The sequence below is a fragment of the Phalacrocorax carbo genome, chromosome 1, assembly GCF_963921805.1.
Source record: "Phalacrocorax carbo chromosome 1, bPhaCar2.1, whole genome shotgun sequence".
NCBI classification, from domain to species: Eukaryota; Metazoa; Chordata; class Aves; order Suliformes; family Phalacrocoracidae; genus Phalacrocorax; species Phalacrocorax carbo.
Genome location: NC_087513.1, coordinates 96640097 through 96666978, shown reverse-complemented (window position 1 = coordinate 96666978; position 26882 = coordinate 96640097). Strand labels below are relative to the sequence as shown.

General features: G+C 40.8%; 1 protein-coding gene across 4 annotated transcripts; it reads left to right on the top strand.

Annotated features, from left to right (window-relative positions):
• Positions 1–1011: 1011 nt before the first annotated feature.
• Positions 1012–26359, top strand: CD47 (CD47 molecule). Of its 4 annotated transcripts, XM_064468212.1 has the most exons (12): positions 1012–1864; positions 6017–6367; positions 7742–7789; positions 10462–10551; positions 13720–13821; positions 14213–14305; positions 15004–15099; positions 16905–16997; positions 18511–18542; positions 20925–20949; positions 21600–21627; positions 24034–26359. In XM_064468212.1, the coding sequence occupies exons 1-11, from the start codon at positions 1819–1821 to the stop codon at positions 21623–21625; spliced, it is 1002 nt and encodes a 333-aa protein (XP_064324282.1). In that variant the 5' UTR covers positions 1012–1818; the 3' UTR covers positions 21626–21627; positions 24034–26359. The 4 variants fall into 4 exon arrangements, with proteins under 4 accessions (XP_064324282.1, XP_064324275.1, XP_064324288.1 ...); XM_064468205.1 differs by lacking the exon at positions 21600–21627 and having other exon boundaries at positions 1013–1864; XM_064468218.1 differs by lacking the exons at positions 7742–7789; positions 21600–21627 and having other exon boundaries at positions 1017–1864.
• The last annotated feature ends 523 nt before the right edge of the window (positions 26360–26882 follow it).

Sequence of the window (26882 nt, the reverse complement as noted above, 5' to 3'; positions counted from 1 at the left end):
GGCCTCCAGAGAACATAATCTAAATCAGTCTGGCAGGAAGGAACAGGATCAGATGCTTCGTGCCAGCCCACTCCACCGTTTCTGGAGTCAGATGGCTACCACTGCTGAAGGCTTCTTATTAAACTTGAATGCTGGAGGATGTGCGAGTACTTTATCTGGAGAAAACAAATGCAGTAGTCAAGGCATCGGTATCCAGTGATCACTTAGGGAGGGCTGGGGAAGAATTTAAGAGAACAGTTTCAGGAAAGGTGGGGAGGGGAACAACCAGCTAAACTGATATTAATGTTGCAGTTAAAAATAAAGTAGTAAAATCATGTGAGACATAAAAAATATGCAACTCAGTTTCTTGCAAAATTTGATTCTGCCCTGGCTTTCATCCTCTGTTGAACTTTGGGACTTGTAAAAACATTTTATATATATATATATACACAAACACACACATACATATATGTGTGTTCCCCAGATATATTTAACAGTCGTTTTTTTTACTGCTTCACCAACACATATGCCTGAGAGCAAAGTACGCATTTAGGGTGTATTTATAGGAGTGAAATTTTGAGACATTTCTACCATTAAAAAAGAAAAGTCCTAAAGAGGGCTGCTTCCGGAGGAAAAAAAAAAACCCAACCATTTGCTGAAACATTACTGAAATACTCAAAGGTGTAGCATTACTCCAGGCGTAGGAAGGAGGAACAGAGAGCATTTATCCTCGTTTTTAATTGAAGGGCAACAACAAATCGCTTACAAGTTCTTCTGTGTTTTGTGCCATCTTGAAAAATTCTGCATTTCAGCTGCATGCCGAGCACATCTCTCTAATGATTTACGGGAAGGCCGCGGGCTGTGGAGCTGTGGTTCGACCGGAGCGGGGTGGACTGAGGCGCCCGAGTCCACCCCGCGCCGGCAGGGGCGGATTTTCCATCGGGCTTTTACCGACAGGGAGAAGCGCCCCTGCCCTCCTCCCCCGCGTCACTTTCAAGCACAAAGTCAGGTGATTAACGAGAAAGGGAGACGGAAACCGAAAGCGGCCGTCATCCCTTCCTCCCGCCGGGCCTCGCCCTCCCGCACCCCTTGAGGCAGCCGCCGCGGGAAGGGGGCAAAGGGGGGAGAGGGGGATGCGCCGTGTCCGTCCGTCCGTCCGCCCCCGAGAGGGGCTTTGACCGTGTTCAGAATCAACAGACCGATCGGGGGTTCGCTGCGAGGAGGTGAGCTGGAGCCGCCCAGCCGGCGCTCCCCGTCCCGGGGCTCTCCAGCTCCCTCCCCGCGGCCATGTCCGTCAGCCATTTTGTTCGCCGTCGCTCAAAACACGACCCTCGGCTCCCCGCGCGCGGAGGAAAAACCAAACGAGACGTCACGACCCCGGAGCTCACGCGATTAAGGGAAACGTATCCCGATAACGACTCATATCGCCATCAGCCCAGCGCTGCTACTGCCGCTCCCACCGGCTGCTCGGCTTTTCCCGGGTTCGGGTAAAAGCAAGAGGGGCCGAGCTTCCCCCCCCGGCACGCCGCTGCCGCCCGGAAGGGACGAGCGCGCGGGGGCTGCGCGAGGTGCCCAGCGGCTGGCGGCGAGCGGTTTACCCCATCAGCGCGCACCAGGGGCGACGCGCTGGGGCACGCGTCTCCACCCACGCGCACCAGCGGCCGCAGCCAATCAGCGGCGGGTGGGCGGGTGGCAGCCCGCTCCGCCCCCGCCTGCCCCGCCTCGCTCCGCCCCGCCCCGCTCCTTGGGCGGAGCCGCCCGCTCGCTTCGGTCGTCGCGTCCGGAGGCCGCTGGGCTGTTCGGCCGCTCCCTCGCCGCCACAGCTACAGCCGTCCCGCCATGTGGCCGCTGTCCGCTTGCCTGCTGCTCAGCGCCGTGGGTGTCGGTGAGTTCTCGCCGGTCTTGCTCGCTCTCTCGCTCGCTCTCGCTCGCTCTCTCCCTCTCTCTCCTTCGTCCTCCCGACCCCGCGGCCGTGACGGCGGCGGCCGGGGCCGCGGCAGCCAGAGCTGGAAGTGTCTCAGCTCTGGCTGCGCCCGGCCCCGCCGCCGCCGTCACGGCCGCGGGTCCGGCGAGCCCGACGGGCCAGAGAGGGAGAGAGGAGCGAGAGCGAGGAAGAGAGGAGAAGACCGGCGGCTCCCCGACCACCCACGGCGCTCGAGCAGCCAGGCAAGCGGACAGCGGTCCCCTGGCGGCGGGGCCTGTATGTGTGGCGGCCGCCCCGCGGAGCGGCGAACAGCCCCGCGGCTTCGGCAGGTGGCCGCCGAGCGGCGAGGGCGGCTCAGCCCAGGTGGGGGCCGGGGCTGTTAGCTGTAGCGCGGCCAGCGCTGCGGGGGCGGGAGGGTGGGGGGCGTCCTCCATCTCTACGCGTCAGCGCTTCCCTCGTCCTCCTCGGCTTTGGAGGTGGGTTGGCTTCGTGCAGAAGTTGCGGGGGAGAGGAGGGACGGCGGACCAGCGCGAAGCTCCTCGTTTTCCTGTGCCTAATAGCATTACGGCAGCTTGGCTTAACGTGCTTTCTTGAAGAAGTAACGATGATCAAGCTGGTCGTCTGCTGCACAGTTTCTAGGGTTGACGGCACTTCTTGATCTTAAAAAAAAAAAAAAAAAGTTGAGGTGTTGTTGACGTGTAAATGACGTCCCGCAATCTAACTTCCTGTGTTTCTGTGCCTGAAGAAGGAACTCGGTGGAGGGAGGGATAGTGAAGAAAACTACAATGCTTTCACTGAGGTGCAAATGATAGATTGTCCTTCTGTCAGTAAGCAGCAGGTCTAAACCCACATGCTTAAAGCTAGCGTCTGAATTGATTTCTGTGTCCCTGAGTTAGCAGTAGACTGGCTTAAATGCTGCAGCATGTTTTGCTGTCAGTGAGAAATGCAGGTGTCCATCAGGTGCAACTACTAAGCTTAGCTAATTTTGGCATAATGTGCAGTATTCCCGAATTTGCACTGCATATATCATTTGAAACAATCTCTCTGTGGCAGCTTCACAACTGCATATTCTTCAGAAGCAGGCCCCCCAAACTGCTTAGTACAAGGCTCTAAAATTGTCACCTTTATGTGACACCTCTAAGCTGATAATCCGTGAGAAAGTTTGAGGCAGGGAGCCCACCTAGTAGTCCACTGCCTGCAGGATTTGGGAACTATTGCCAAAGAGTTCTGCTGACTTACTTCCTCATACCACAGGAAGAACGTTAGAAGTTGATGATAATGGAAATATCTGTAGAAAGCAGTTGGGTTTCCTTTGGTGAGATAGTAGCCACACAAGCCCTTCTACTGAAGCAGTCAGATTCGCAGAGGACAAAACCCATAAATATTTGTCCGTGTGCCTCTGATGGTGCCTGTATGTGATGCAGCCTGCTCGTTGTTTTGCCCAGCACTCTGCTGGTGGAGCAGTTCACATGAGTACTTGTGAACTGGCTTCAGGCAAAATATGCCAGCTCTCATAGACAACAGCAAACCGGTGGAACCAGTGATTTACAGCTCCCTGCCATTCTGTGCTAGTCCTAGTGAGAAAATCTTGATCGATTTGGGTTGGTTTTTTTTTTTCAAGACTGTTGTTCTTTATTTGCTTTGGTAAATATCTGGAAGTATAGTTGCTTTCTTTAGTTGAAAATTGCCTTTCTCAGTGATGGAAGCAGTGGAGAATAAAGTCTTCCTACAAAGTGTCAATGTGCTAGCTCTAAAGGAGAGAAAAAACCAAACCCGAAACCCAGCAACCCCACACGCAGAAATCTTTTATCATGAGGTAGCGTTAAAATAAAACATGTGAAAGTTACTTCAGGAAAAACCACTGAAGCACTACAGCTTTAAATTGTGTGCATTTATTTTTCATTAGTGCATAGTTTGTGGTTTGGGTACAGTTTCCCTTTGTTCTGCTTTTACTTTTATTTTTTGAGGTACAGTTTAAAAAATGTAACACAGTAAGTAAGCCAGAGAATAACTACTTCTTCGTTGTTAAGTGCTTCATGCATAAACCATATTTAGTTTATCATAACCTTTTGGTACTAATTTTGAAATTGAGCTACTGCAAACAGTGACACAACTTTTATTGTTTCCCTCACCCCCCTTTTTTTCTTTTCCTTTTCTCCTACATTTCCCTGATTGAATTTAGCAATCAAATACATATCACAACTCTGAGGTGGCTTAGACATGTGAATACCAGTAGTTCCTCTGAAGTCACTGGAACTACTCCAGTTTGTAAGTGTGTGTGCTTACAGTATTAGGGGTTGTGGTCTTGTTTTACAGTACATACCTTTTCCCATATTTGTCTCACCTGGTGGATATAATCAAGCATTTTGAATTATTAATGCCACAGGGACTTTGGGGAGCGATGACTGTTAAGACAGCTATTAAACTAAGTTACAATTTCACACAAATGAGGAAAAGTATAGAAAATACAGGGTTCAAAACCTTCATATTTTGCAGTCAAGTTAGTTTAATTAACCTCTTTGTTCTGGTTCCTGGTGTAACTTAAATGCTGATGTTATAATTTTTGGTATTCTCAGGAACTGATGAATGGGGTCTTCATTTCAGATAAAATCTTGGCATAGGATTTAGATCTTTCTTGAAACAGTGGTTAGTCAGTTCTACTGTTTTAGAACTGTGGTGCAGTGTGGAAGAGCATCATGGTTTAACCCCAGCCAGCAACCAAGCCCCACGCAGCAGCTCTGTCACTCTCTGCCAGTGGGATGGGGGAGAGAATCAGAAAAGTAAAAAGGAGAAAACTTGTGTGTTGAGATAAAAACAGTTTAAGTAAAGCAAAAGCTGGGCACACGAGCAAAGCAAACCAAGGAATTAATTCAGTACTCCCCATGGGCAGGCAGGTGTTCAGCCACCTCCAGGAAAGCAGGGCTCCATCATGCGTAATGGTTACTTGGGAAGACAAATGCCATCACTCTGAAAGTCCCCCCTTCCTTCTTCCCTCAGTTTTGTATACTGAGCATGATGTCATATGGTGTGGGATATGCCTTTGGTCAGTTGGGGTCAGCTGTCCCAGCTGTGTCCCCTCCCAGCTCCTTGTGTACCCAGCAGAGCATGGGAAGCTGAAGAAGTCCTTGGCTTTGTGTAAGCACTGCTTAGCAACAACTAAAACATTCCTATGTTACCAACACTGTTTTCAGCAGAAATCCAAAACAGAGCCCCACACGAGCTACTATGAAGAAAATTAACTCTATTCCTGCCAAAACGAGGACAAAGCTAAATGATAAAACCCAGCAGTGATAATATAATGCTGTGTGGCGGTGATTTTTCGTTACCTGCATTGAATGCTACTCTTAGTAGCGTTAATCACAACTATTTACAATACAGGACACTTGGTGTTATAAATTCTCTATTTCCAGTTCTATTGTGTATATACTGAAATACTAAGTAAATAATCGTAAATGGTATTGCATGTGCACTTCCTCCATTGGAAGAGAGAGAATTTGCAAGAAACACTCTAAACCTCTGGGCTTTGGCTCCACCTTCAGAGAAAAGAAGGAACAAATGGCAAACCTTTGTTGACTAAGCTGCCTTGCCTGCCTTCTCTCAGAAATGTAAAAGTAGAATTCCCCCACCCTCTCCCCTGTCCTTAACAAACTGTAAAGGATAGGTGCATGGGGATGATGCCTGCACCTCCGTTTCTAGATACCTGGGTGATCAGCAGCAAAAATTTGAACACCAGTGGGACAACCTGTGGTTGATGTTATGTGTATGCTTTGCAGAAACCAGGTCTTAATGCAGTATTTCTGCATATGGCATTTTAGGGGAAGTGTCCAAGTAAGTGGCAGCCCAAAGTTTTTTTACTTTTTTTAAAATTTATAATAGGTTGTTACCTGTACGTTAGAGTGATGTGAGAATGGCTAAGTCCCTGTAGAGGGGCTGTGGTAGAATTATAATAACGCCTTTTTTCCATCTCTTGTAAGCCCTTAAAGCACAGTTCTCTCTTTGTGGTTTCACAAGAGAGTTTGTTTTCCCAAGTCATATGTTGTAACTCTTTTTTCTTTCTTCCCTTGTCTATTAAGAAATAATCCTGAATGTGTCAATTTTCATTTTTCTTTATAGGTTCTGCCCAGTTGGTATTTAGTGTGACAGATGTTGTTAAAAGAACTGACTGTAATAAAACAGTCATTTTACCTTGCTTTGTGACTAATACAAAGGAGAACAATATAAATGTCATGTTCGTTACATGGAAAAAAGAAGGAAAACGAATTTTTTCTTTTGATGGGGAAAAAAAGGAGTTTTTCAGAGATCCAGCATTTCTATCAGCTAACTTAGTATCTCAAGTGGATTTACCCAAGGGTGTTGCCTCTCTAATGCTTAACAATACAGAAGCACAGGTTGGAAATTACAGTTGTGAAGTAACAGAATCAAACAGAGAAGGAGAAACAAGAGTTGAACTTCAAGACCACCCAGGTGAGTTGCCTGCCATTATTTTAGAATCTGTTGGGAGGGAAAGTAAGCAAAATCTTACAGGAAAGAGAAAAATGATGAATATGACAATGTGTTACTTTAAATTGAAAATACAAAAATTGGCACCCAGGCCTTCTAACTTGAATGCAAATATGATTTATTTTGGATTAAGTTAGAGGGGAGTGCTTCTGTGGGAGAGATCTGAACACAGCTTTTCATTCTGTAATAACATCTGAAGATCACTTGTCTAATATAGTAAAATCTATGCTTTCCCACATCTTGTAGATTATATAGTTGGTGATGTTTTCAGCATCCTCATGTTATTGCATTACATACTGAAACATATGCTTAATATCTTTGTAATACCGAGATGTGTACATCCATCACAGTGGCTGCAGAGATCTTTTCTTTGAAGAATTGCATCTTGGAATCTTTAGCTCTGCTGGAAAAATTGCAGAGAGAACCAATAGAAATTCTGTATAAGAGCTCTAAAACTTGATCTGAAGGTATGCAGTTTTCCAGTGAGGCTGAAAATGCTACTACTACATGGTAACTTGTTACGCTGTCTAGCATTAAATGTCGACCGCAGAAGATGATGTTTAAAATAATAGTGACTAAGTGATGAATTTCTCATTTAGTGACCCATTTTACCATATCTTGTCAGATGCAGCCCATGTGCTCTACCACCTCAGCTGTTGATTTATGGGATCTGTTGTACATGTCCAGTCTGTCTAGTATTCTGCAGGGGTGATAGTTTCACTAAATATATGCGTGTATTGTTCATCTGTTCTGCACAGGAGCCTTGCTCCTTGCTTCTGGAAGGTTTCTCAGAAGCACTGAATATGTTACATAGGTGTAGCAAGTGGAGTCTTACCTGTGCACTATAGAATTTTCCTGGGATGTTTTTGTTATTAGTTTTTGCACTTGTCATCAAAATATTTACCAAGGTCAAACAGATGTAACATATGTCCTGCTGCAAACATCTGTGTAATTCACAGTGGGGTCTAATTATTGAGTTAACTGTATACACTGCAAAACAAACGTGTTCCTGAAATGGGTTGAGGGGGCACAGCCACTGAAAGAGTAAGGATGCTACAAAATTACTTGGTTCTTGGAACACTGCAAAACCAGGGGAAGAGGTATAGGCAGTTTCCATCCTTCTCTTGTAGCTTCTTGCTTACTTGACCTTTTGGCACTGTTTTTGCCATTCATTGTTAAGTTCTAGAAGAGGAGACAAGGCTTGAGGATGTAGTAGTATCAAGTCCCATTTGCAAGTTTATTGTTTCTATTTTTACTTTCTCTGTGTTTAGAATTTTGAAAATGGTATAAAGACTACAAAGCAGGAAACTGATGTATTTTTCTAATTTCATTTTCTAGTTGTCAGTTGTGGCGAGGAAGATACCCCAACACCAAAGGAAAAATGTGGTTGGTGAAGAATTTATAGTTGTGAGGTCACATTAGGTTTGAGAGTATATGCTAGAAAATGTAAAACTTGGTCTTATGTTTGAGGGTTTAGTTGAAAGTAAAACAATCACTTGTTCTCTCTTTAATAATGGAAATCCTGTACCAGTCTTCCTTCTGTTGTTTCTGCGCAATGAATTTGTGCTGTCACTATTAACATGCTCCAACTGATGCTTTTACAAAGGTCATCTTATAAGAACCAACTATTCTTCATCTCACTTTACAGAATTCCTGGATTCACATAGGAAGTGGGTAGCAGAGTGGACAAGACTTTTATATGCTAGTGCCCTTGTCTTTGGGTGCACTCTTTCCCGATCTGTTATCTTCACAGGAGAGTGACTGCAGTTTTCTCCTCTCTCTCTCTCTCTCCTCTCTTCTCTCTCTCTCTCCTCTCTTCTCTCTCTCTCTCCTCTCTTCTCTCTCTCTCTCCTCTCTTCTCTCTCTCTCTCCTCTCTTCTCTCTCTCTCTCCTCTCTTCTCTCTCTCTCTCCTCTCTTCTCTCTCTCTCTCCTCTCTTCTCTCTCTCTCTCCTCTCTTCTCTCTCTCTCTCCTCTCTCTCTCTCTCTCTCTCTCTCTCTTCTCTCTCTCTCTCTCTCTCTCCTCTCTCTCTCTCTCTCCTCTCTCTCTCTCTCTTCTCTCTCCTCTCTCTCTCTCTCTTCTCTCTCCTCTCTCTCTCTTCTCTCTCTCTCCTCTCTCTCTCCTCTCTCTCTCTCCTCTCTCTCTCTCCTCTCTCTCTCTCCTCTCTCTCTCTCCTCTCTCTCTCTCCTCTCTCTCTCTCTCCTCTCTCTCTCTCCTCTCTCTCTCTCTCCTCTCTCTCTCTCTCCTCTCTCTCTCTCTCCTCTCTCTCTCTCCTCTCTCTCTCTCCTCTCTCTCTCTCCTCTCTCTCTCTCCTCTCTCTCTCTCCTCTCTCTCTCTCCTCTCTCTCTCTCCTCTCTCTCTCTCCTCCTCTCTCTCTCCTCTCTCTCTCTCCTCTCTCTCTCTCCTCTCTCTCTCTCCTCTCTCTCTCTCCTTCTCCCCCCATGTCTGGAAGTCTCTTTTGTTAGTTTGGAACTGACTTCCATATAGTGGCTCTCAAAATGATACTTTTCACCAGGAGTTTACTTTATTGCTATGAAACACCAGAGCAAGGGAAATGTATTACCATGAAAATGTGTTCAGCTGCTTCTCTTACATGTGTGTTGTGTGTACCAGCAGTATTGTAAGCATTTCCTTACAATAAGTGTTTTTAGACTCTTGAGACTGGACCATGTGTGATTCCATGCTGCATGCTGAAGTCCTAGCAGATACATGGCTTCATGGCTACTTTTTTTCTATTTGTAATATCTGGTAGTGTCATCTGGAAATGCTGCAGAAGAAGTGAAGCTGCTTTTCAGTCTCTAATTGCAGATACTCTCAGTTCATTAATGATTCTCAGTTACATTGAATACCATTGCTGGGACTTGCCTGTAAGATTTGGCTAATCTAGAGAATGACAACTGTGCATTGAAGTTGCTGTTCAATATTAGTTGCTTTTTTGAAAATGTACATGAAGCAGAAAGCCTTCCTTTAAACAATTCATTAAATTAGGCTTCTTTTGGCGATAACAAAGTTGGCAGAAATTCCTCCATTTCCCTGCCATTAGTATATTTTGTGATTGCCTTGTATTTATGGTAACCATGATATCTTCTGTGGCTCCTTGCAGGGGGAGGGGGAAGAGGGAATTTGTCAGTTTAAAACTGTCCTCAAGGTATTTACTTGGCATTGAAAGTTGGGAAGTATTGCTGCTTAATTCCATGTTTCTGGAGCTGCAGATATAGCTTTTTAAATATGGAGAGTAAGTGCAAGGAGTATGCATCAAAATGAAGATTAGAAATTTCTTTGGAAGCAAGTGTGCAGGCAGAGGAACAGTGGCAAGTATAATGTAGGAAATTGAGACTTTGGACTCCACTGAGTGGGACTAAATGAAGTTATGAGCAGAGGTGCAAAAATCAACTCCATTTTCTAGTTCAGTGGAAATAATTTCAGAATTTTGTGTTGAAAGTTGGCTTATACAGTCTTATGGCATGAGTGACTGAGCAGCCTAAGGCATCCAAGATGCAGGGGGTTAAAAAGCTAAATAAATGATGGTGGGAAGACCTAAAGGAAAATGAGTGATTTCTAAAATGAACAAAACATTGTTTCCTTCTCACCTAAGTGAGCTCCTGTATTCCTTATCACACACCTGGATTTGTTCGGGAATTACAGCAGCTGGAGGTAGAACAGAATAGCTGGGGAAGCATCAAATTAAACTTTTCATACTTGCCCAGCTTCTACTTTTCTAACCTACTGTGCTGTTTGTAGCCCACAAACTCTAACTAGCTTATACTGGCAGACAGTAGCATAAACATCCTCTGCTACAGTAGAGACTAAGACCTCCACTTTGGAAAACGTTAGAGTGACTAGAAATACTGAAAAAAAAGAGGTTGTCAACATACAAGATTTGAGTGAAAAATACATAGGTAGAAGTCATAGCTTTCTTAGTTAGCATTAAGAGTTGTAATAGGCTATTACATACAGTATTAAGCAATCTAGAGCATAGCCTAAAAAGAGCAATAAATTTAAAGCTAATAATCTCAGGTTTTGTTTTCTTCCTACCATTTTTCTTTGTTTATTCTCTAGGAACATGGTTTGTTCCAGTGGAATTGGCTGTCATCGTAGTGTTGGTGTTCTTAAATATTAGTTTGTATTTGGCTCAGTTCAGTCTTATTGGTAAGTATTGACTCATTTAATTTTTGCAATTATTGATTTGTCCTGAAATCACTTGCTTGCATAAAGGCATCTGTGCAAGGTGAATATCGGCGCTTACATCTAAAAGGTGTCTGGTAGAATTGATACGGGTAATACACAGAGGGGTGCTGCATCTGCTTTGTCACATAACATGGTGTTTGGTTTGCTCTGGAATCCTCTCCTGATCATCCACACTGTGTTACATACGTTCATTTCTGGGCTTTCTTTTGGCATGGATCAGCTAACAGCATGAGAGAGTTAACTCGCATACAGTTCTCAAGATAGTTCTTCCTAAGCACTGTTACTTACAGGCTTGGTCAATAAGAGTGCACCAAGCTACACTTTTTTGTTCTGTATAGTCTTCCATTTCGTTTTCAGTGGGCCTTGCACTCTTTCAGGACACATAACACACATTTTTGGCATCAAGCTATGAAAACACTAGTTTGGCATAGCAGTTGCAGTTTGGGACCTTTGAACTGAAAAGAAACATGACCTCATCAAAAATATGTGTGTTTGGGGGCTTCAGCGTACCACATGGTGTCCCAGTCATGCAGTGGGGATGCAGGCACTGTGCTGAATGGGGGTCTAGCCCTAAGCGGTGGGATCTGGGCCAGTCTGCTCTATTTGCTTGGATGCCAGGGGTTGCTTCCCGGGGTTAAGATTTTTAGCAGCTGTATGTCTTTGTAGACAAAGGTATGATGTGCAGCCTAAAGGGTCTGTGTTTAGAGCTAGTCTGCCATGTGGTGGTATTTCTGCTGCCAGTCCTGTTGCCAGCCATGAGCTTTTCTGTGTGTGTAATTTTTGTGGGGTATAAATAATAATGTCTACTGTCACTGGTTAGAACAAGGAAGCTTTTCTTTGCTGATGGTTCACTGACATTGAATCATTAGAAACAGAAGCATGTTTCATTTTACAGTCATAAAATCAATATTAGAGAAATATGGTGCTCTCTTCTTAATGTAAAATTGTTCATTAGTCTTTTAGCACTGGCTGAGTTATAATTTAATGCTGACATCAATGATTTTGTTATATTTTCAGAGGCAATATATCCACCAGTGTCAGACATTCTTAGATGTTCTTTATACGCTGGTGTCCAACATGTGTGCAATATAGCATGTGCTTTATGTCATAGTCTTCCAGATGGTTCCCTGTGCTGTGTTTCGTTACATCAGTCTTTGAGGTTTTTTTTCAGCCTTTTCCAATTTGTAGACTTCTGAAAAATTAAAAAATAAAAAATTCCTGCTTAAGAGTCAAGTCCATAAGAAATGGAAAGAAATCGCACTCAGAGTGATTTATAGTAATCGCATACATATTCAGCCTTCTATATATAATTTCCTTTATTACCTTTTTGTGACCCTCTGAAAATGGTGTGTGACTCTTCAAAGGTCCATCTATGGTCAGAGGTTGACAACTAATATGTATTTTAAAAATTATTTTATTTCCTTGGTGTTAGAGTCCTGATTTTCATTCTTGTTTATAATGGTTTAGGAGTCTCTGATCTGATATGTTCAGGAATTATCATTGCCTTCCATTTGTAGCAGAACTTTAACGTTATTAGCATTTTGATAGGAAAGTAATTGTCCTGACATAAGCATGGATACATCTGTGGAGAAGCACTATAATTTTGCAGGAGTAAGTTGAGCCTGCTTGGATTTTAATGCACCTGTATGCTTTATTGTGAGGTCTTTGACCTCTGGGGAAGAGTAATCATGCTACCTCTAACTTAATAGATGTGGGTGTACTTACAGTTAGGTTTTGTTGGTGGTTTGTTTTTCCCCCCCCTGCCCTTTAATTTGCACTGTTTTAGTTAACCTGTGAATCCAGCAATGCTACAGTATACATTTAAATAGTTTGTTAAACTGTGCTTGATTTTTCTGTGTAATACTAGGGAATATATGTTTTCTTGGGTTTGTGGGGGGTTTGGTATTTTTGTTTTGTTTTGGTGTGGGTTTTTTTTGTTGGTTTGGGGTGGGGTTTTTTTTACTTACAGGATTGGCTTTTAGGATTTAAGTATAGTGTATCCATTACCTGTTTTTGCCTTTGTGTCTTGCTTTCCTGATTTAGCATATTTATAATATGAAAAAATATGACCTTCCAGTACAGATATGTAGGAAGTCTTTACTCTTTCTACTATTCCAAATAAGTTCGGTTCAAATGATAGTGGTACTTGGGAGTATGACAAAGAGTATTCTGTAACCCTTCCATAGAAAAGATACTAATAAAGATTTGGTCATATGTACTCTCTAGAATATTTACTCTATCCTCATGATATTTTTTTGTGCTAATACAGTGCATGTAAGTGGGATGTTAATTCTGTCCATGCAACTTGTTTTTCTTTTTGAAGTTACTTACAGTGTTTGTTCACTGATGTGATTACCAATTTCAACATACACCAAGATTGTTGGTATATTAATTTTCAAGCCTGGAGCAAGAGCTGCCTTTTATGTCTTAGTTTTAGCAGTGTATAAGGCAGAAGTAAATATGGCTGCTTATGATGTTGTATTTGTACTGTTCCTTCTTTCCAAAGACTACTAAAGTGCTGCTGCTTTGAAACCCTCCACTGGAATCAACCATTTCTGACATGGCAGCTATTTAGCAGTGCAGTTTTACTGGAAATTAGTCTTGTCTATGGCATCTGATTGTGTAGGTCATCCCATATCTACTCATCCTCAAGGCATTCTGGTGAGATGGGAACATCATCCTGTTCCTTTGGGGACGGAGGTGATAACTTCTAAGCTCACAGTGTCATGGGGAGGAGAATTAAACCTGGATTTCTAAATCCCTGTCCGATGCTCATCTGAGTAAGAAATTCACTGTAATGTTATCTAAATGTCAGTAGTTCATGTACATGAATTAAGCTGTACCATGTCCCAAAAGTTATTTTGATAACATATCACCTGAATTGTATAGAAGGTGGAATTAAGAATTGGACTAAAACACTAGTGCCAGGTTTCATTTATGTGAGTAAGCCATATTAAGCATATCAAACAATGAAGACAAGTGAAATTCTGGTAATATTTATAGTTCTAATTTTTTAGGAGTTTGTTTCTTTTAGGACAACAGTCCTAATCATAAAATCTGTGTATTTAAGTGAGAGAATCTCTATGTCTGATTGTTTTCCTATCTGTCTCTCTTTGTTTTGTCTTTAAGCACTAAAATATGAAATTGTGTCTCAGAAGAAAATGGGCATTATTATTGCAGCTATCATCGTCCTAGTTGTTGCTGTTGTAGGCACTGTTCTTTTTGTCCAAGGTAAGTGTATTAAAATTGCCTTCCTAGCTGAAGGGAATAAGAGCACAAATGAACCTCTTCCATGCAACAGTATGGAAGTTAGTACCACCTATTAATTGCAATCTACTAAGTTTAAAATGGAAAAAAAAATTACAAACTACAACAAAAACAACATTGTGGTTGTCAGGCCCTCTGATGATCATAGGCAGATACAGACTCCAAATTTATCTCTTATTTTCTGGCCCACTACCCTGGGTGAATATTAGGAGCTTGGGAGTGACTTCTGGTGCTTCAGTGAGATTTTTTTCTGGACCCTAAAAACTTGGTGATACTAATGGTTTACTTTTGTCGCTTTGAGTCTTTTTCTAACCAAGGATTTCTGTTTTACTAATTTCCATACAAATACTTGCAGGTGGCTATAGTGCACAGAGTCAAGCTGGCCTTGGCCTAATTGTAGTCCCTGCTGTGATTTTGGTACTGTTTCAATACCTCATGTTTGGAATTGGTGAGTGGTTTTTTTATTGACTAGTCAAGAACATACTGATAGAAAAACTGAGCTCCCTCCCCCTGCTCACATAATCTATGTACTATTTTCAGTTTTATAAATACGATAGCATGCTGGGTTCCTGACTTTCCTAGTGTCTCAAAACAAAATGTTTAACCTGTGTTTGTTTGGCTAAGTTGCTTCAGGGACAAAATATAAGTTACCAGCTTGAAAAATAAGATTTAGGGTAAGACGTCTGAGTGATTCCTGTTCTTCCTTCCTGGGACTTGGGACTGGGATGAATAACTAACTCTCAGAATGCACGTGTTTAATTTCTTCTACTTATGGTTTATTTATAATTTTATTTTATATATAGATATATTTTGTGTGCATATATACAAAATACATATACAATGTATATAATGGGTGTGTATATACACAATGTATGATGTATTTTATGTATATCTTTTTGTGTATATATATGTATCTATACTATATGTATATATTTTGCACACACGCATATGCACATTTTGTACATACATGTACAAGAGCCTTGAGTAACTTACAGTGACCTGTGAGTTTTGTTATCACACTGTCTGGCTGAGCTTAGAATTTAGAAGAGTCTGATTTCTAGCTTTATGTGAGTGACCTAGCTTTTGTATTTCTTTAGTTAATCTTTAAAAAAAATACAATTTTGTTTCTCTCTCTGTCTCTCCCAGTTTTCGACAGTCTATCGGCAGCAACGTGTGCTCTGCTATGTTTGCAGATTCTTGGTTATATAATTGCTGTGGTTGGTTTTGCACTGTGTGTCTCAGGTAAGCAATTTATCTTCTGTAAAAGCACCTTTTTAATTTAGTCTATACCTGATGTTTGTTTATTTGAAACACTAAAATGCTGTGAAAATGGCTTCACTACCTTGAGTGTTAGCAAGTAACTTCTGCAAATGTACTTTAGGAGTACTGTGTTAATGCTCTTTTATCTGGTGAAAGAATAGCCCAAAGGCAGTATTACATATATCAGTTTCGTTAGTATGATTGCCCATCCTGGCTGCATTCTATAACCAGTTGCTTTTCAAAAAAAAAAAAAAACAAAAACCTTACTTTTTTTTTTTTTTTAATTTTGGAAGTCAGTGCCCTAAAAAGTCACCTAAAACCAATTATGACCTCTGTTACTGTTATTCTTACTGAGGCCTAGGGTATTTAGAAACTAAATTAGTGTGTTGATAATTTTCTCATGTTCAATGAGTTAATCAGAAATTCCTTGTTAATCTCCACTGGTATGTGACTGATAACTGAGTCGCTTGGAAACAAATGCCATTGAAACAGCCTAAGGTGGCAAATGCAGAGACGGTGAGCTTGGAAGCGTTCTTGGACTGTTTCAAGTCTGGTTGTGGCTGGCATTCTGCCTCAGCAAAGTTTGTTTCACTGCAAAACAGTCCCTGTTGTAAAAGAACACCCACTAACTAAACACCCACATCCCTGCCTCTAACCCTCCTTCTGACCCCTGCCTGCCTTCCCTTCCCCCCACCAGAAAATCCTACAGCAGAGAAAAGGGGGCATTTGGGACTAGGCATCTTTGGCAGTAGTTGAATACATACTCGTGTTCATTGGAAGCACTTTATACCCCTGATATGTTGTTTCTTAGAGACATTCTTTGTTTTAATCGTTTATTTGGCTGGGGTTATAAGAAAAAAAATATTTCTCCTTGGAGTAGTTCCTAAAGGTTTGTCTAATATGGGTGAAATGATAGACCTTTCAGTGGAGTTGTGATTTGAGTTTTATACTTACTGTTCGGTGTTTACAGAAGTATTTGCAAGAGGCACTTAAGTGTTATCTAATAAATTGATGGGAGATTTCTGGTAAATCCTTAATCCTCTAGAGTAATGCAAAATGGAGGATGTTTTTATGCTCTCAAATGGAAAGTGTCCCTAGTTTTTCCTTTGCACAGGTCAGATAAGGTAGATGTTGTCTGTATCTCTGGAAGTTTAGCTCAATGACCCTTAAGTGTCAGTAGAAATAGCTGATCCTAGGTTGAGCTCACAGGTAGCTCCAATGACTTCAAGTCTCTGGAAACAAGGATCAGAGAACTAGGGAGTTTCTGTAGGGAGCTATGGTTAGGTTGTAATAGCCTGTTCCTGCTTTGTGACATCCCTGTAAACAAGGAGCAGTCCTGTTATCTGTGGTGGATTTGCCTCAGAACTACCTTCACGTTCTGCTCCTTTCTTCCTGTTTTTTTACCCTGTTTTATCAGTACCAGTATTGTATTCTGTAATCTAATGCAATTGTAGTTCAAAACAATTGGGATTGGAGTTGTAGGTTTAAATTTAAAATAAAATTAATGAAAGGATGTTGTAAATTGCAGTGTATGACAGTAGAATAGCTAAACTGTAGTGGAATAGTACAGCTAAGCAGGATAAATCAGTAAATGCCTCTATATCATTAAAGAATGTATACAGAAAAAGAAAGGTGCAGGAGTAGTTCTGGGATAGCTTTGAAAGAAAAATTAATCACCTCTGTTTTTATCAGGCTTATTTATTTTAGTATTCAGTTATATCCAAAAATAAGATTGTGCTTTTACTTGTGTCAGATGGTAACAGTTTCTTGTATCGTGTTTTTAACAGCCTGTCCTCCATCACATGGGCCTGTAGTGATTGCTGCCTTAGCTATTATGGCTTTTGCAAATTTACTTAGTCTGGCTTACGTGTTTTTTATGGGTAAGTAGTACCTAATATTCTGCATTTTTTTCAGCACTTAAATATTCAGAAGAGCAATTTTCTTTGTACTTTTCAGAGGTAGGCATAGCTTATTTGAACATAAGGTGTGATTTCACAATTCCGTAGTTTAAAAAAATTAATGAAAAATGCTCTGTATATTGGTTTTGTTTCATAGAGACTGTGGAGAATCTTGAGTAAAGAAATTTACAGCTTATAATAAACTGTCTTGAGATCAACACAGCCAGGTTTCTTAAGTAAGGGTATTTCAACTGTAGGCAGGTGTTGCTGTTTAAGCTCAGCATTTACACAGTTGGCTAGCTGAAGCTTAGAATGGAGAGAGCAAAAGGATTTCAAGGATTCTATGGAGTGGGTTACAGGATGGTGCAGACAAAAGCTTATCAGAATGTGAATTGAAAGAAGCAAAATCTGCCTAGTGGTTTGTACTGGTTAGAGGCAGATTAAAATAAGAGCAATTGGAATGCACCACCTTCTCGTTTTAGTGGATTATCCGTTTTTCTTATGCTTAATTTTAAAAGCCAGGAGCAAAGAATAGCAATACTTTGTTTCAGAAACTGGTCTGTTCACCAGATCTCAAAAAGAGGAGAGATTTAAAGGTATAAAAGCCAGTCAGGCCTGCTACATAAGCAAAAACTACAGCAATGCTGTGTGATTGGAATATGGTGCAGACACCTCTAAGCTGGCACACCACAGCATAATGTTATATGACTTTACAGCTTGGGTCTGAGAGCAGGGTGACTATATTTTTGTTTCAAGCTGTGCATGAAGGCTCTTCAAACAGCTTGTTAGTTTGGATGCAGAGCTGTGCAACTGAGGGTAGACTGCTTCCAGACTCAAGCTGATGTGTATACAGTCAGCGCAGTACCTAGTCTGCACTGCACCATGCAGTCTCGCAGGTTTTGTATGTGCACACCATGTGTGGGCATGGTCAGAATTAATAGATCCTGAGACACGGAGAATTTCCATTAGAGAAGAAATTAAGGCAGAATGCCTGATATTTGATATCTGAGATAGATGAAGATGAATCAAAAATGCAACAGAGGTGAAGCAAGCCTTTTAACAATGATAAAGTAAATTTTATTGACTTTGGGCTACTCATATATACAACTCTGATGCTGCGTGCTAATGGTCGGCCTAATTATTGCACTTATAGTTTGCTTATGCTGGCTGAAGAAGTCAAATGTGACAGTTGGGGGTAGATTCCAGCACACCAAAATAAGCACAAAGAATAGCATGTGGCATAATTAATTTTTAGAGCTGAAGGCATGGGTGAGACAAGTCATAGACTGTATGTGATACGAGTATTCAGTTCCTAAACAGAAGGGTGCTTAGAGGCTTTAAGTACTTGCAAGTCATCATACGAAGTAGTTTTAGATAGGGGAAACTTCAGTTTTGTGTGTTGTTGCTCTGTTCTAAGTTTTATCAGTAGACATTTCTATTCTGTTGATCATGACGTTTATTCATTTGCCTGGTCACGTCTTTGTAATTATTTCAGGTTCCAGCACGAAAGATCATCCTCGTCCAGGGGTAAGCTTAAAATTAATAAATTTGGGGTGACTAGATGGCTCAGGGGATTGTAGTGAGATACTGAACCTTTCTTCACTAGTTCGAATTCAGACCAGGTTGGTAGCAAGTAAAAGTTCTGGCTGTGTAACAGATGTCTAATGTTGAGTGAGTTGGTGGTCTTCATTGTCCCTATTGAGTGTGTCTATAGTGCTGTAATTGCCACCGTTACCTAACAGCTACCCTGACTGTCCTGCCCAAATGGAGTTTCAGGGCCTGTCACAAAAAGGCGGTGGATGTGAAGGGAAGTTTGGTGTTCTTTTACAATGCAGTCTTTCACACAAATGTATAAAGACCTTTTGCTTACCTTAATGAACATGCTTTTTCATTAAGGTGAGTGCAGAATACCATTGCATTTTTTCATCTAGGTGGCTTATAACAAAGGCTGAGGTGTGTTTTCCCTATGGTCTTTTCCACCAGAACCCTTTAATATTCTCTTGGATTCCCAGCTATATGAATGCTGTAGCCATGATCATTTTTTCTTTTCTTATTTTCCTATAATGCCCCCTGACTTGATGATACTATAGCATCTGTCTTTAGGTCACACAGAACAAATAGAAGAGCACTTCTTTTTTTTTTTTTTTAAAAAAGAAGGTTTTTCAGTAAGTTTTTTTTCAATTCTAGGGTAATCATTCCTAAAACAGTAATTTTCATAGACTTACGCAGTGCTTTCTTGTGATCCATGAATGTGAACTGCCTGATTTCTGGAGTTCTGCAGAAGCAAATGAAGAGGCACAGCTGTAAAATACTAGTAAAATTTCCTTGTAACAGGGGATCGTGGCAAATGGTAGGTCATCCCATTGCTTGGCTGGCAGCCATCATTTGAGACATACTTCCAGGTCTCCTCTTCAGTCTACAGCCCGAGACCTAGCTGTTGAAGAAAGATGGTTTCTAACGGCAGGGCAGGAGAGCTGACCTCAGTTAGGACAACAGAGATTTTTGTTTTGGGTTCCCCCACCCCATCCCTCCCCCTTGATTTTTTTTCTCATCCATTTTCATTTTAAGGAGTAGTATTTCAGAGGATTGGTCTCTTATTTGTGGAAGCAATATAAGTGCATGGAGTTGAAGAAAAAAAAACTCAAAAAATTAAAAAGGAGGTTCATAAAGTTCATTATGTTATCATAATGAGCTGAGAAAGCGTATTATAGATACACTTCTTTCATAATGCAATCTTGCCTTCATCTAACATGCTCATGTTTATTTGTAGAATGGAAGCAAACAGGGCAAGAGGAGATTTTTTTTTTTTTAACTTAGTGTTTGGTTGTTTATAAGCTTTGAGATAGAAGCCAACATGCTAAATAACATACTTTGTGGAACTCCATTCTCTTTGAGTTGTTCTCTTCACTAGGTAGTTTTATACTGCAGCAAAGATTTGACAAAGAAATAGCCACAGTTACATAGTAGGGAACACTATGTTACTCTCTGAATTGGAGACAGGAATAAAATAAAAAATTTTTAAAACTTAGAGGTCATTGGAAATCTCAGCCACTAAAAATTTGGGTTTTGCAACTGCAGCTAGTGAAGGGTCAGAGACAGAGGAATTTGGGTCACAATGATTTGTGGCCACAAACGTGTGGGTGTTATGGAAAGACCTAATGGAAAGTTAAGTGTGTTAATATGTTGCTCGTTTCCATCAATGTCTGTTCAGCATATATTGCTGTACTTTGAGGAAATAAATAGGTGTGAAGTAATTTGGAAAATACACTTTGATTCTGTGTAATCTAAAGACTATGGAAAACTTAATGTTGGTGAAGTGCTTAATTTTGACACTGGGGCACACACAAAATGATGTGCTTGATATTTTCTTGAGTCTGAGGGGGAAAAGGTGCATATTTTGAAATCTACTATCTTAACCAATTACTGATTTACTGATTTTATTTTTTTTTTAACATTTCTGTAGATTGCATGTGCTGTTTCTGATGATTGTCTACGAGACTAAATGCACAACTGTGGTGTATTTCCTTTTGAGGATATTACACCTGATTGCTTGGCTACTTTTTTTTTCAGTCACACCGCTTTATTATTAACCATTGATCAAATCACAGAAATAATCAGTTAGGTTTTAGAGCTTAAGAGTAGTATCTGCATGCCTTTTGCTGCCACCTAGAGGTGTTTCATCTGAGGAAGAACTTATAGTGGGGAAAACATAACCTGGAGAATGCAGTTATTGACTGATTTAATGTTTTTCAGAAATCTAGTCATTATTTTTATTAACATCCAGCTTTCTTCATTTCTGTAGAATCACTACTTACTGTATATGTCAATTAGAGTAATTTAACTGGGGCGAGCCAAAAGTAAACATGAAGGCTTTTTATACATATATATATATTTTTAAATGTTTTGCAGAAAGCTGTAGAAGAACCACTAAATGGTAGGTGATATTCAAGGCTTATCTTCTAATTAAGGGATTAATTATGGAAAAAGGTCAAAAAAATAATTGTAGCTTTCAGTACAACAGCACCGAGATGGCAGATTGGTATGTCCTTTTATGTGGCTCCAAGTCAATGAGAGTTTGATCTGTTCATGAAATTATGCCTGCAGCTCCAGACTCCTCATTCTACACTATTGTGCTTGCTAGCCAGTGGCATGTTTGTGACAGTTTTAGGACAAATCTAATATGTCAGGATATTATATCCACCCTCTTAGCTTTGCAAAAGTCCAACTTCTAAGAGGAAAAGAGAGACAGGTCTTGAAAGTCGATGTTGATTCTTCTTCACAAGCATTTGTCTAGGTGGAATGGTTATGATTATTGCAAAATCTATCCTTGTCGCTCTATTCTTCTGAGATTTCTTTGGGTTGAGGAAACTCTACCATGGTGTTGGGAAACTGATAGCGCTTAAGATGAGGAAAATTTACAGTGAGAAGGGGATGACTGAAATTTTCTTTTTTCTGCTATTGTGTTCACTGATTGGCATGCCGAGTAGTAGCAAGTTCTAACCCGAATTTTAGAATTAATCTGAATACTAATAACTATTTCTTGCTGTTTGGCTCATTACTAATTCATTTGCTTACCTTTTAAAGATGCAAAAGGAGTGATGTTAGAATGATGGTAAGTCCAAATATATCTCCAGATATTTATTTTAATTAACATGTATTTGGAGATTTTGATGTTAAGCGTTACCCAGCACTAATACAATGAAACTTGGAGGACAGGTTTCAGTGCAGGTGCTGTTCTTATTCAAATTTTATTTCATTGAAAAGAAAGATCATGCATAGGGGAAGAACGGGTGTTTCTAAACAGTGAAGAGGGTGAGTTAGAGAGAACTATCAAATAGTATGTTTCTGATCAAATGTGGAAGGTCAAATGCTTCTTTTATGCTTATGCAGTATGTAAGATGCATGGACTGTTTAATTGGGGTTTTTTGGGGTGTGGTTTTTTTTGTTGTTGTTGCTGTTGTTAATATAACTAAGCCTTCTCTATGTATTTGGTGATGTCCCGTGGAAGCTCTCAGGAAAGTGGTTTAAAAGTAGACTTTCTCCCTCCCCCCTCCCCCCCCCCCCCCCCGATGTTATTTAAATTCTCTGAGTGAAATCTATTTGGAGTGCAAACAATCTAACAAAACCTAATTTATTATTTTTCAGGGTCAGATAGTATTGTTTAAAAATGAACAAAACTGAAACAAATTTTAATAAAAATCAGGAACAGCTTAAGTAACTTCAACTTATTTTTGCAAACCTGAATTGTGAACTTTAAGATCTAAGCTGCGCTGTGGCTTGTGCCCGTTGGTTATGCTTGATATTTAAAGATCTACCAGGTATTGTAAAGAAAGATATATGTTGCAGTGTCCTGGGTTAACTTAAGATTTCTTCCTATGTGAAATGTCCTCAATGCTGGGACTAGTCCTACTGATTTTATAACAGCCTGCAAGATTGCAACACTGACTACATGGAAATAGTCTCTTCCTAATATTTAATAAGCCATGAAGTGAGAGAGACTGTATTAACTTGGTCCAGAATTTCTAAACTGGTACCTAAAGCAAGTAGCCAAGTTTGTGAAGATTCTTGGTTCCTGCAGATCCTATCCATCAGAAGAGTAACAGAGCTTGCCTGGCCGGATTGTGTTCTCACTGAAAAGCTTAAATTTTAGTTTAGATGCTCAGGTTTGAAAAGGAAAACAGCCTTTTACTGATTCATTTCTATTCAGAAGCTGTACTTCCTTTCCATGGAAGTAGGGTAAAAGAGCACTTGTTAATGCTATTGGTACTACTGTTTCTTCCTGGAAACTGAGCAAGCTTGTCATGAGGTATCACCACGCCCTTAGCCTGGTACTTCTGCATCAAGGTACAGCATTTTGCTAGTCAGGATGAAGAGCAAGGTCACTTTAAATCTGTTAATTTACTTGAAATATTTTTATATTTTGCCACTTCTAGAAGGCACGGATTGAGAGTGTGACAATAAACGAGGTACTAGTTAGCCCAAATGGGAAAAAGGTACATCAGTTGATCTTAAACACACTTCCTTACAAATACCGTGTACTACTAGGTTTATGTTACTTATGACTACTACATGATTCATCCAAGTATGCCATAGGATTATTTCTAAACCAATAGGAATACAAGCACTTTTGGAGTACAGAGGACAACTGCATTGGTATCTCCTAAATGCATTGATAAACTGTTTACCAGTTAATATAATCTGAAGTAGGAGGAGTACTTCAGAAGTGACTATTGCTTGCTCTTCATGGCAGTGATTTGAGATTAGGAAACAAACAGATATTTGCCAGTCTGTTGCATTTGAAACAGACCGGAAGGGAGATACGGATGGGATCAATACGGTTACCACTTGCTGCTGAAGAACGAAGTGGAGTTTTGCTTGGTGATTAAGTTTTAAATAAATGGTCTGTTTCTTCCTGTGTCTCATTTAGGCTTATAAAAGCCTGCCTCCTATTCTAGTGCTGAGGTAGAGCTTCCAAAAGCACAGAAATTGCTAATTATCCATTTCATTTTGGCATTTAGGGTAGGGTTAGAAGTCTGTCTGCTGCTTCTGCCCCGAAAGATGGCTGCTAAAAATAACAGCAGGTTTTACAGGTCAAAGGCAAGCTGGACGCAGGAACCTTTTGAGCTCTACCTGCTTCCTGCCTTAACCTTCCCTTGCAAGTTCACACACAGAGTGAAGGGATGAGTCAGGTGCTGAAGCATGCTAGCTTGCAAAATAGCATGTGCAAGTAAACCAGCATTAGGGGTAAAGACAGGACAGGTCAGACAGGCAAAGCTGGGAGCCACAACAGTTTATTCCAGTTCATGAGTTGGAGCTCGAAGACAATGTCCGCTTTTCTGATGTGGAGAGGCTGAAACATCACTAGCTGTTAGTACCACTCTTTTCCGTTATTTGAGTGCTAAGCATGCTTTCAATGTTTGAAATAAAAGAATTCATTTTTTTAAGCCGTAACCTGAGTAAGCAGTGCAAAATGTTCCTGCTTTTCCCAAGCAATTTTTCTTCTTTTTTTAATTCCCAGAACTGCAAAGTGATGTGATATGTGAAAAGTACACCGTTGTTGATACTCAGTGGCCTTGAAGATGCACTACTCAAAGAGAAGAAATTCAGGAAACTAGTTGTTTTGCATGTGTGGCGACAGTGCTTTTGATATAAATGATGTAATTTTATAGTCACAGCAGCTGTAGCGAGGAATGTGTCTTTGCCCACATGTGATCTGTTTTTTCTCTTATGGCATATATGGGATGGTTGGGGGTGAGAATATAAAAAGCACTGTTTGCCCACTACACGGTCTCCCTGCGGTAATCCTTAGTGGTGTTGTTTTCAAACTATCATTAGTCACTGCTTTGAAGATGGGCCTGCTCAGCCCAAAGATTGCAATTCCATTTAGACTACTTTCTTTATTTGTGTGCATGGGCAAGGTATGGTCATATGTCCGTGATACAAGTAGGAAGCAGAGATCGTACAAATACCTATTTTCTGAGATTCAGCAAAACTTTTCTAAAAAAATAAATAAAATGCTTATACACAAAGTTGCAGAAGTACCTAATTTATTCCCAGCTCTCCTTAAGTTACTAACTGACTTCTAATTCCACGAAACCGTAATGTTCCTCTCTGTGGACAGTAGTCACGTGTGCTCTGGTGGCCGATATTTTACTCCAGTGAGAGAGCTCTCTGAGCCTCTTTGATATTCTTTGACAAGAAACTGCTCAGCTTGTTGGAGCCTAATTCAGCACTGGAATTACTGGAGCACAGCAGCCAGTAATTTTCATGCTGAATGTGGTTCTTGAATGCGTTCATGTTGTGCGGTGTGTGGCGCTGGAAGCAATTTCAGGCTTTCTTAACCCAGTGAATATGTAGAACTCACAGATGCTTCATACAAGTAGGAGTTGTCCTATTTAGTATATTTTTGACAGAATTTTCAAATCTGATTTCTTGAATGGAAAAGGAGTTAAATCATTTCTGACCCAAGTGTGTGATGCTGCCACAAATACATAACACAGAAAATAAGCAGGAGGAGCTCATGAGCAGCGAGCAGGCTCAGTTTCTGTATATATGTAAGTCATACACTTCAAAATCAATTTTAGAGGACTTGCACGTTCCATGAGATTTGATCACATTTTACAACTGTTTTGAGAGTTGTTCTGATACAGTTGGCCTCTCTTGGACTTTATGTATACTTTGTAGAAATCTTGACACCGTCTCCTCTTCGTACTATTTCAAAGGCGCACATGGTTTTTTCCTTCTGACAATTTAAAACTTTGTTTGGAAAGCTGTTGCCAAACAGCAGCGTAATAAAATCTATGTTCTTAAAGATAGTGAGTAAATTTGGCATGTCTCAGAGTTGGATGTTACAAACTAAGGTTCTGTCTATGTGGTGGGTGTATGTTGCAGAGATTCAAGTCTCGATGCAGACACCTTGTATCAAGCATTCAACCAAATAGAATTGAGGTATCTGATTTTACAATACTTGCTCTCATAAACAGTGCTGTTGCTAAGGCTTGCAGGGTTGAACCGCTTAAAGCAACCCATGGTCCAGCCTTCACTAAAATCAGTGGAACTGGCTGCAGTGAAGAGGGTTATTCATGTGATGAAACATTTAAGAAGCACGTATTGCTTACACTTATGTTCATACGTTAAAGTTTGTCAGTGGGAGTATGCATATAAGATTTGAACTCCTATCTATATGAATCTTTTTATACAGGTTTTTCCATAATCACAGAAATCTCTACCTAAAGAGGGGAGAATTTTCTACCTTAACAATTCAGTTTAAGAATTTACCTGAATAAGTTCCGTGCAGATCTCCCTCTTTACAGCTAGTGATTTCCTCTGGCAAGCTGAAAGTTGAGGAATAAAAACCAAACCAAACTAACAGGAATTCTGTTGAGGTATTCTGCCTTATAAAAACCATTATGTATAATAGCTTTATGTTGACTTCTGTAAAGCAAACTGCAGTAGATCCCATTTGTGTCACTGGTAGCAGCTCAGCCTCATCCTAGGCACTGCTGAAATGCGAGGACCTTGGCCAGGCTGCAGAATCAATTGCTCCAGAAATGGGGGGGAACCTGCTGTCTTCTTGTTGTGTTAAGGGCTCTGCTCTGTAGGTACCAATTTAAAAGGGAGAGTTTTAAAAGTCATTGATACACCCAGCCCTTTCCCACCGGTAATTTAAAACCAAAGTTGTTCATACCTGTGTGCTTCCATTTGTGTCTGTACATAATGTGTGTATGTATAAACATATGGATATTTTAAATATCTATAGTCTTTACCGAAAAAAATGTTTTTATTTATGAAACAATTTTGTAAAGATTGTGCTAATATACTTAAATAAAGTAATTTTAAGTTGGTTTTGTGAGAGATTTTCATGTTGCTATCACACTGAACTTTTCTAACTGCTTCCATAAATTCATAGTCATAGCTCTTCTTCTGCCTGCCTTTACACCCTCTCTCCCCCCAGGTTACTGGATACACAAGATTGTTCGCAGTATTACTTAGGCTGCTGCAGATGGTTTTGGTTGGGAGATTTGTCGTGGGCTTATCCACGGCCACACACTTTTGAGGTGCTGCAGCATGAGCTCATGCACAGCCACAGATGCTTCGAGGTGTACCTTCTCCAGCGTGGACTTATCCTTGGGCCACAATCCCTTCAGAGGTACACCTGCTGTGGTGCAGACATAACCACGTCCACAGACACTTGGAGATACCCCTACTCTGGCATGGGCATATCCACAGCCCCAGATGTTTTGGGGTGTCCTGCTCCCACGTGGACTTATCCACAGGTCACAGTCCCTTCAGCTCGAGTTCATGCTGGAGTTCCAGCCTGGTCAGCACAGCAGCTCAGAAACAGCAGCGCTGCCCTTGGGCACCTGC

Excerpts from the sequence above, each read along its gene's own strand:
- CD47 (XM_064468205.1), top strand. The coding sequence starts at position 1,819 with ATGTGGCCGCTGTCCGCTTGCCTGCTGCTCAGCGCCGTGGGTGTCG. Across the intron at positions 6,368-7,741 it reads TGAACTTCAAGACCACCCAG|TTGTCAGTTGTGGCGAGGAA; the intron begins GTGAGTTGCCTG and ends TTCATTTTCTAG. Across the intron at positions 16,998-18,510 it reads GGCTTACGTGTTTTTTATGG|GTTCCAGCACGAAAGATCAT; the intron begins GTAAGTAGTACC and ends TAATTATTTCAG.